At 37.0% G+C, this 10,220-nt stretch overlaps 1 protein-coding gene across 3 annotated transcripts in view; it reads right to left on the bottom strand.

Annotated features, from left to right (window-relative positions):
- Positions 1–1,539: 1,539 nt before the first annotated feature.
- Positions 1,540–10,220, bottom strand: part of LOC106085197 (uncharacterized) — an 84,644-nt gene continuing 75,963 nt past the window's right edge. For 2 of the 3 annotated variants that reach the window (XM_013249308.2, XM_013249310.2), the window contains exons 3-6: positions 9,104–9,327; positions 8,808–9,036; positions 8,542–8,718; positions 1,540–4,553 (exon numbers count right to left, since the gene is read on the bottom strand). In XM_013249308.2, coding sequence (XP_013104762.1) covers positions 4,412–4,553; positions 8,542–8,718; positions 8,808–9,036; positions 9,104–9,327 — 772 coding nt within the window. In that variant the 3' untranslated portion in view covers positions 1,540–4,411. Of the gene's footprint in view, positions 4,554–8,541; positions 8,719–8,807; positions 9,037–9,103; positions 9,328–9,412; positions 9,561–10,220 lie in introns of those variants that run through there. The other variant, XM_013249309.2, reaches the window with a different exon arrangement.

Raw genomic sequence — 10,220 nt, 5'->3', positions numbered from 1 at the left:
CGTCCTAAATACCTTCAGTACAGTAGAATTCCCAATTTGTGTTGGATTTTTCGCAGTCTGTATTTTATATACACTCATTGATATGAGCGAAGTATCGCCTGTTCCTTAATGGAATGTTCATGAGAAATTTAGTTATGTATTTGATATCATATAATACTCAATCACTGTGTAAATACGAACTGCGAGTGTGTTAGTGAACAAACTGCCAAATCACTGTGGTCCCAACAACAATTCATAGTGTTTGAGCATATTGCTGTGAAAGAGTTCCGTTATGCGACTGAGTGGCAAAAACATTGAGAGAAATAGAGAAAGAGAGAGCGTAAATGAGAGTGAGTATACCCCAGGACACTGTCAAGAGCTACTATTTAATACTAACAAAACTTAACAGCACATACATACATACGACGAAGTAAGTGAGATAAAGAGATACAGTATGCCACACTTGAAGGGAAGTGAAAATGAGAGTAGGTTAAAAGATCTTTAGCATGGTTGATGATAGGGTTTTGATATAAAAATACATATGATATACATATGTATTGCTATGAGATTGTGCTTAGCCTTTCAAGTTGTGTTTTAGGTGAAGTTATGGAGTAAAAGTGAAGTTACATACTATGAGCACGCATTAAGTATGTAATGCGTGCAAACAAATCCCACAAAAGCGTTGCGCAAAAGTTAACGAATTTTCAACTTTGATGATTGAAATCGAGCATCATTCTATGTTGAAATACGTGAAGAAGTGTTTTTAGGAGTTGAAGTTAAAAATTGTTTAACTTTTGAGCTTTTCTTTTGTGGGATTTGTTTGCAGAGTTGCATTTTGACGCGTTTTTGATGCGTGCGCATTGTATGTAACTCCACCATAAGGAGGAGAAAGGTGTCGGGTGGCACATGAAATGGCAAATGGTGCTATTCACCACTCTGAAGAATCAGTTCTTCGGTATTGATATTTATTTCAAGCTGATTTCTTTACAAAGCGAGAATGATGCCTCCTATTCAATGCCTGTATATACGAGTATTATATCTATCTAGGAGTGGTGTGTTCGTATAATGCATGCAATGAAGGAGGTAGAATGCTAGGAGAAGTGAAGTCAAAAGTATCTATTGTTGTAACAAGTAAAAATGAGTATCACCAAATGTTAAATACAATGTAAATGCCCTACTCTTTAAGTGGGTAGTGATAAGAAGCCTGGGGTATGAAACAAGAGACCGTTTTACTTTTGTGGATTATAAGGGACACTTGGATTTCAAGCGCAGGGATATACTAGCCGCCTTATTAGTATGGGCAATGGACCGATTTGGTCCATTTACAATCCCAACCGACCTAGACTAATAAAAAGTATTTGTGCAAAATTTTAAGCGCAGCTTTACTCCTTCGAAAGTTAGTTAGAGAGATGGACGGTTGGAAGGACATACGGACTGACATCGACTTAAAATGACATGACGATCTTTATGGGGTCTCAGACGCATATTTCGAGCTGTTACAAACAGAATGACAAAATTAGTATAAATATAAAAAATAGAGTAGAACTAATTTTTTTCAAACTTTTGGTGCTGGTTTAAAGGCGTGCGAACTTTAAGCCTTCTTATGCCGCTATGGACATATATCTAAGCCAGTCATTAGCTTTCGGTGCGTCCTAAATCATGAAATATCAATCGATACAAGGGATGATTCCATAATCGTATTAAGAGGGTTCCACCATACGTCGACCACGGCACTTAACTTGGACTGTCTTAAAAGGTTTCACGTTCACCAAGTTTATTGACAGCAGTCCTCAAGCTTTTACAGTTAAGACGTCTACCCTTTTATTCCCCTTTACACCACTATGGCCCAGCACTAAATCGATGCGGATTTTGTCATACTCAGGGAAGTCAAGAACTGCAAGATAGTGCGTGTCTTCACCATATTGGTTGTTTTTTCCTATTGAAAAATTAACTGTCCATAAAAATGTTCACCCTCGACGTTCTGGCGTTGACATTGCACTATCTTAGACTAATGGTGCTGGTTTGTAATATTTTTTAAAATACTACAATAATGTCATGTTCAGAGAAGGCTTCCATTCCATACACTCTAGGATAGTTCTTGGCCCTACCGTCTTGATTTTTAAGGCCCTCAGGGCCGTTTACTATCCGAGAATATATTCACACTCGACAATCTCGCATTAAAACCGTACCACCTGACGCATTCCTACTATGATCAGGAAGAGTAAACAGAACTCGGTCTATGGGTTCCCAATAAAGGCACCTAGTGATGTTAAATCTACTAGCTTTGATTCTGCCGCGTAGCATGAAATATTAGATTTTAGTCAATATTCTATTCTCACACTCGACCTCAATTGTTATTGTTATTGTCACTACATCTGTTTATGTGGTCCTAGTCGAGCTCCATAGGTGAGCAAGCTAATTCCGGTCCATTCGTGGCGTTCGAATAGCCATTATAGACATTGGTTATTAAAGGCGCCAATAACTTGCCGTGTCATATCGAGTGCCACAGGCAGTCAGTATTAAGGCAATAGTCGGTACTTAATACCGCTGATTGTCCAGGACTAGAGTCCATTGAATGGGGCGAACAACCCTGCGAAATACCGGCCAATTGTGATATGCTCCGCGCTCTCCAAGGTTATGGAGAGTTTGGTTAACCATCATCTAGTCAGATACTTAGAGTCCAATGGCCTTCTTAGCGACAGACAGTATGGATTCCGCAGGAATGGCATTTTTGTCGGAACGATGAAGTCGCTCTATCCACCCGTTTGGTGAGAGTAAGGTCGTGGCTCTGGATATCTCCAAGGCATTTGATAGGGTCTGGCACGGTGCACTTTTATTAAAGCTTGTCGCTTTTGGAGTCGGTAATAACTTCGTTCGATTTATATCGAGCTTTCTTAGAGATCGCACTATACGAATTGTTGTAGATGGGTTCTCATCAGATGAGTATACATTGACCGCAGGTATGCCACAAGGATCTGTCCTTTTCCCTTCCCTTTTTCTTGTTTTCATTGACGATCTATGGGGTCAGATCTGTAATCAGTAATCTGTGTCATTCATATTCATTCGACCATAGGCCCAGTTCTCAAGAAATTGTGGACAGGAGGCGCATTATGGATGAGATGCTCATTCAGGATTTGTTGGCCATTTTCGAGTGAGGTAGAAGGAACAGAGTAGACTTTAACGCACAGAAGACGCAGTGCTTGTCTCACAAGCGATTCACTGACCAACTTCAATCGTCGGTATCTATCGACGTTATAGGTATTGGACAGTCAGATGCTCTTGATGTTCTGGGCATGAAGATACAATGTGATGTCCGTTGGTCAAAACACGTATTCGAAGTGTCGAAAGAAGCATTCAAGTGTTTGGGCTTTCTAAGGCGGTACAAGAAATATTTCACCTCTTCTGATCTTCTCAATATCTATACTACCTACATCAGGCCGAGGATGGAATATAACTCTCATATATGGGCAGGAGCTGCAAAATCATCCTTGGAGCTACTTGACCGGGTTCAACGGAGAGCGATGGTGTTGATTGAGGACAGTAGGGTATCCAACTCTATTGCTTCTCTTGAACATCGTCGGAATGTGGGTAGCCTTGTATTGCTCTATCGTTATTTTCATGGCTGACGTTAGGATGTTCACCAGGAATACAAGACTTGCCAGGAACTCACACATGTTTGTAATTGATTGGCCAGTCGGTAAATTTCTTTAAAAAACTGGTACAGGAAAATTGATTTAATCTTTGTTTTCGAAAATTTTAATACAACTTTTTTGCACACACAGCGTTATGAGTAATGGAAAAGATATTTTTCATAGATGTTTGTTTGTTTTGTTTTTGTTTTTTTTTGGTTTTTATATAATGTAAGTATGTATATTTGCTCTATGTATGAATGATTGATTGATGATTTGATTTACTTTGAAGATGATTCAGATTTTGGCATAATTTTTGTGGTTTTTTTTATAACTTTTTTTTATTTTTACTTCGTTTCTTTCGTCGATATGATGATGTGTAAGGGAGGAGATTAAGTTGAGTTGAATGTTTAGATTTTTTTGAGATTTTTTTTTCAATGGGGTTTTTATTTTCTTTTCTTTTTATTTCAATAATAATTTAAACAGGGTTTATATTCATATAAGGACAATACTACAATAAGTTTAAAATACATACAATTAAAAAAAAAACTGTTAAAATTGTTAAAAACTGAAAAAAAAACAAAAATATTTAATTTTTGTTGCTAAAAAGTGGGGGGGAAAGGAAAATAATGGCGTTTCATTGTGAGAAAACTAAGGTTAGAGGGAGAGTGTTTAGGGTTTAGAAGTAGCATATTTTCATTGATAAGAACTTATACACTTGTTTCAGGGAATTAAGGGCTCAAGGAAGGAATCACTTCTTAGGGTGGGTCTTCATGTCTTTTTCTTTTGTGCTACTTGCGAACTTAAATTCGCTCAGTTACATAAACTTTGGCAGTGGCAGGAGCATTGGAACGCCGAACGGCCACAGAGACTATGATGCCTATCGCCACCAAAACAATGCCCATGGAATTCATGATGTAGTGTTCGATTTCAGAGCTGCGAGTGCTGAAAGTAAGAAAGAGGCAATTTAGTAATATAATAAAAAAAAAATAAATAAATGCAAACAAAATATTCAACAGAAAACAAATAAAATTTTAGTGAACAAACAAATTCTTGGGTCCAATAGATTGTTAATCCATTAACACTGGGTAGGAAAACAACAACAAAAATGGGTAGGAAAATACCCAAGAAAAGAGGTGTTTTAGAAAAAATCTAGCTCGAGTGTGGAAAAAGGTATCCTATGAAATTTGGATTGGCTTGATGTGGACGAGTGAAACTAATTTAAAAAAATTTTAACGTCAAATAAGTAATGTTTGGGGAGGAAAATTTGATTGTCAAAAGACGGCAATTTTTTAACGTTTAAAAATCAAACAAACAATTTTGTATAAACTTAAATTTTATACTTATTTAACTTTAAAATCATGAATTCGTAGTCTAAAAACACATGAATTGTATAACAGTTGAAAAGGCACTGAAATTTACGTAACAAAATGTAAATGTCATGAAAATGTACTAAAAAAAGATACAAATGCCTATACTCGAAGGCTTCTTGGCGGTCTTAAATAGCTAAACTAGGCCACTTCGTCAGCAGCAGCATTCGAGTTAGCAATAAATTGGTAAAATCATTCTAACTCCTTGTTTTACTTTCCCCATCTTTTTTTTTATTCCACTCTACGGGTAACCTCTTACACCTTGGTATATTGGTGAGAACTGTGAGTCTGCGATCCCACATTACAGTCCACAACCAGTTGATGGAAAAGCTTGGAAACCATCCACATACTCTCATCTCATTGGAGCGGCCCCTTACGTACTGAACGTCTCTCCCATTTTTATTCAAATTTTCTTAAAATTATTAGGAGTGAGATAACAGGAACTGTTTTAGTGTCTCGTCAGAATCTATCACAGTGTTGAGATTGAAAAACACTGTGATAGATTCTGACGAGATGATGATTTCCCTAGATGTTGTGTCGTTGTTTCCGAGTATTCCTGTAGATTGTGCCATAAAAATCATAGAAAGTAAGTGGACTACAATTCAAAACTATACACACATGACGAAGAGCCTTTTCCTGAGATTATAACGGTTTTGTATACAGGACAATCGGTATTTCATTTACAAGGATAGGATATACATGCAAAAACGAGGTTTACCAATGGCATCTGCAGCCTCGCCAATAGTGGCCGATATAATTATGGAGGAGCTATTGGATAGATGTCTTCAAAACTGTGATATTTGACGAAATATGTAGACGACCTTTTTGGGACAATTAAAACTAGTGCAATCGATAATATCTTGACGACATTCTATAGTTATAACTCAAGCATCCAATTTACAATTGAGAAGGAAGAAAATAACCGCCTACCATACCTAGATATGGAAATTAATAGACCGAACGGAAAGATACTGATTGATTGGTATCAGAAACCAACACTGCACTTAGTCTATTTGGCATGGAGTTTACCAACTTCTCTGTTTCCCCAAATGTTATTTTCGCCCATTCTGCCTGCATGACACTTCGTAACATCTCCTTGCTGGTTATAACGTGCTGACGAATTTTTTTCTCCAATAGATCCCAAAGATGCTCAATGGGGTTGAGATCTGGTGATTGGGGTGGTCTTTTAAGCTGCTTTGGAGTGTAATAAAGAAGCCAAAGCCTAACAACCTCCGATGTATGCTTTGGATCGTTATCTTGTTGGAACCAAAATGTTGTTGCTAACCCTGGTTTAGCAGCACTTGGTCTCAAAATTTTTTTTTTCAAAATATTGAGATAACCCCATTTATCCATATTGGACTCAATAAATTCTAATTGACCCACTCCACTAGCAGCCATACACCCCCACACCATAACTCCACCACCACCGTGCTTCACCGTTCCAACTAAATTTTGTTTTTCCAGCTCAGTCCCGGACTTGCGCCACTCTATTTGCCGACCTTTAATGCCAAAAATACAGAATTTGGTCTCGTCGGAGAAAATAATTTGTTTCCAGAATTCAGGAGGCTTATTGATGAAAGTATTAGCGAATGCAATCCGCTTTTGTCTGTTTATGACTGAAATATACGGCTTTCTTCGAGCAACTCTTCCATGAAATTCAGCTCTATGTAATATTTTTCTAGCAGTTTCGGCACATTTAAACATTGTTTTAATATTTTCAACAATTTTGGTTGATGTTATACGAGGGTTGTTGCTTGCCATATTAATCACTTTGCGCTCTTCTCTAACGGATAATATTTTTGGACGCCGAGGCTTTGAAGTTGTAATGCCGGTTTCTTTGTAATTATTTATTACGCGCTGGACAGAAGAATACGTTCTTCCAACTGTTCCGCCAATATTTCTAAAGCTTTGTCCCTCTTTCCACAATTTAATAATTATTTTTCTTTCAGATATAAATATTTCCTTTCCTTTAGTTTTCATGTTTCCAAATTTATTGATTTTTTTAAAAAACTATAACTAAAACTATAAAAAAACTATAAAACTATAAATGTAACTATAACTTGTTATGATAATGAACTGAAACTGATCAAAAATAAGAACAAGCATCATAAAAAGTAACGGTACTTTCGAAGTAAACAAAGTGAACGCAAACTTTTTGGTTGTCATAATTTCTTCTTATGAGACAAAAGTACCGTTAGAACAAAAAAGCAAAAGCAAACTTGTATTTTTGTTTTCTAGTTTAAGAAATATAAAGAAACAACATATACAACAAAACTTAACTTTATTTTTTATGTTGTTTTTTAACCATTAAAAAAGAAATTGTCACATGAACGCAGACTTTATGGTCTATGTGTATATTTCGGTGAAATTCACCGATTTCGGTGAAATTTACCTGGAATGTCGGGAGTTATAAGAAAATCATTCCTGTCAAATTTCGAGAGAATAGGTTGAAAAATTACTATTTTATTGCAGTATTATTGCAAATCGGACGAACATATATATGGGAGCTATATCCAAATCTGAACCGATTTTTTCCAATTTCAATAGGCTTCGTCTCTAGGCCGAAAAACGTACCCATACAAATTTTGAAGACGATCGGATAAAAATTGCGACCTGTAGTTTGTACACAAGTTAACATGGACAGAAGGACAGACGGACATAGCCAAATCGATTCAGAAAGTGATTCTGAGTCGATCGGTATTCTTATCAATGGATCTATCTCTCTTCCTTTTGGGTGACACAAATCAATTCACTAAGTTATAATACCCTATACCACAGTAGTGGTGTAGGGTATAAACATCATATTCATACTTTACTCTCAAATACCTTTCATTTGATTCCCATATTTTCTCGATCGGTGCACTTTTGATTTTGAGCGCTACTTTTGGGCTGGGCCGGCGTCCTTAGTAATTGCATCCAATGTTTAAAACCACATCGCTTTTCACTTCCAAATACCTTTCATTTGGGTCCCATATTGTCCCAATCGGTAAATATATCCTACTGGAGGCTTTTGGGGGACGGGGAGGCTCCTCAGACACCAAGGTGTAGATGTGTTCTCTGCTTTCAAATACCTTTCATTTGATACCCATATTACCCAAAGAGGTAGAAGTGTCCTGTTGGGTGATGTTTTTAGGGGTGGGGGAGCCCCCCGACACTTAGTGTGCCATTTTTATGCCAAGTTCACACTCTACTCGTAAATATCTTTCATTTGATACCCATATAGTCCCAATCGGCAAACATTTCCATTTTCATGTTTTTAGAAAATCGTAGTCTAAAAATTGAAAATCGGCACTTTGCAATTTCTGAAGCTAAAAATTGGGCAAATCTGGCAGCATCGACATTAACTGCCTATACTTGTGGAGAATATAACTGAAATTCATGTTCTCTTAAGGCAAGATTCCCCAAACTCTCATTTAATGTAGCAAGAGATGAAAAAAGTCCTCTCTCTCATCTATCTCTCTCCCTCACTCTTCTAAGTTGATTGATGAATCACTTATCTTGACTTTCTCTTTTAACAACACACACTCATATACACATACATACACACATACATACACACATACCTCAATGCTGTTTCTTCCGTTTCGGCGCTGATCATTTGACGCTCCTTCTCAATCAGACCAGTGACGCAGGTGGCAATGGCCAACATGAAATTGGCCAAACCAAAGCTGGCATGTATTGGCACCATGGTGGCACGACAATTGTAGGTGCGATTCTCACAGCATAATAATATCAAAAAGCTATAATTAGACAACAATAACAACAATAAAATATGATGAGAATATCTTAACAAAATATCAAAGGGAGCAGAGAAGATACACATACACACCTAAAGAAACCAACCACAAATTGCATTACAAACATGCCCATTGTGACAAAGCCCAGCCATGTGTGCAGACTGTAGAAGTTTTGTTTTGGCGGCTCGTCCAGATTGTGTGAATCGAAGACGGCCAAGAATCCCAAGGCAATGCATGGAATGGCACATGCATGGAACAGCATGTGAACCAATTTCACATAGATGTGTTTTAAGCAACGGCAAAGGCGATACAAAAGAATTGCTGCAAAAAAAAACAAAATATAGAAAAATTAAAAATTAACCTAAATCTCCTTAGAAAATGTACTTACAAAATCCTGAGAATGTTATGAAACCAGCCACCATTAAAACGGGATGTAAGTTAAACTGCAGTTTGGGATTCTCGGACCAAGCAAAGCCTCCGCGATAGAAGATAATCCAGAAGAGAGTGAGCACCAATACACCCACCAATAAAATGGTGGACAAAATGACTATGAGTAAGTATTCGAACCAGGAGCCACAGTTCCAGGCATTTTCGGGATCCTCTTCATAGCGTCTGAAATAAAAAGGAAAAGCATAGAAAAAAAATATTAGTAAACAAAATCGAACCATCTGGCTTACTATCTAAGAGATAATCATACATGGGACTCCTGGCCCTTGGACGTCTTCTTATGGCATTGTTTAGTTCATTGACAAAACTTTCATTGAATACCATTCTCTGGCGATAGCGACTATATTGTTTAATGTTTGATTTTTTGCAATGACTTATTTTAGAAAACACATTCGTTTGTGTTCATTATGAGCGCTAGGAAAATTTTTTAGTATTTATTTTTCAGTTTTTTTTTTTGTCATACATCTGATAATGAAAATCAAAGCAAGCCAAGCAATGGCGTAGGTATGACAAAATATAAGTGGGATACAAACAATCGAGTTTTAACGAATTTATTTATTTTTTTGTAGTTTAGATTAGTTTAGGTTGTAAAAAGAGACAAAATTTTTCAAAATCCTAATTAAATAGTTGTTTTGGTTTCTTCGACATTTTTGTTATATAACAACTAAAAACATGCTAAGTTCGGCCGGGCCGAATCTTATATAGCCTCCACCATGGATCGCATTTGTCGAGCTCTTTTCCCGGCATTTCTTCTTAAGCAAAAAAAAAAAGGATAAAAGAAAAGATTTGTTCTGCTATTAGAGCGATAATAAGATATGGTCCGGTTCGGACCACAATTAAATTATATGTTGGAGACCTGTGTAAAATGTCAGCCAATTCGAATAAGAATGGCCCCCTTTGGGGGCTCAAGAAGTTAAATAGAGAGATGGATTTATATGGGTGCTGTATCAGGCTATTCATCTATCTATCCGATTCAGACCATAACAAACACGTATGTTAATGGTCATGCGAGGATCCGTCGTACAAAATTTCAGGCAAATTGCGGCCTCTTGAGGCTC

The sequence above is a fragment of the Stomoxys calcitrans genome, chromosome 5 (assembly GCF_963082655.1).
Source record: "Stomoxys calcitrans chromosome 5, idStoCalc2.1, whole genome shotgun sequence".
Classification (NCBI taxonomy): Eukaryota; Metazoa; Arthropoda; class Insecta; order Diptera; family Muscidae; genus Stomoxys; species Stomoxys calcitrans.
Note: the sequence above shows the minus strand (reverse complement) of the source record. Positions and strands in the feature narration are given on the sequence as shown.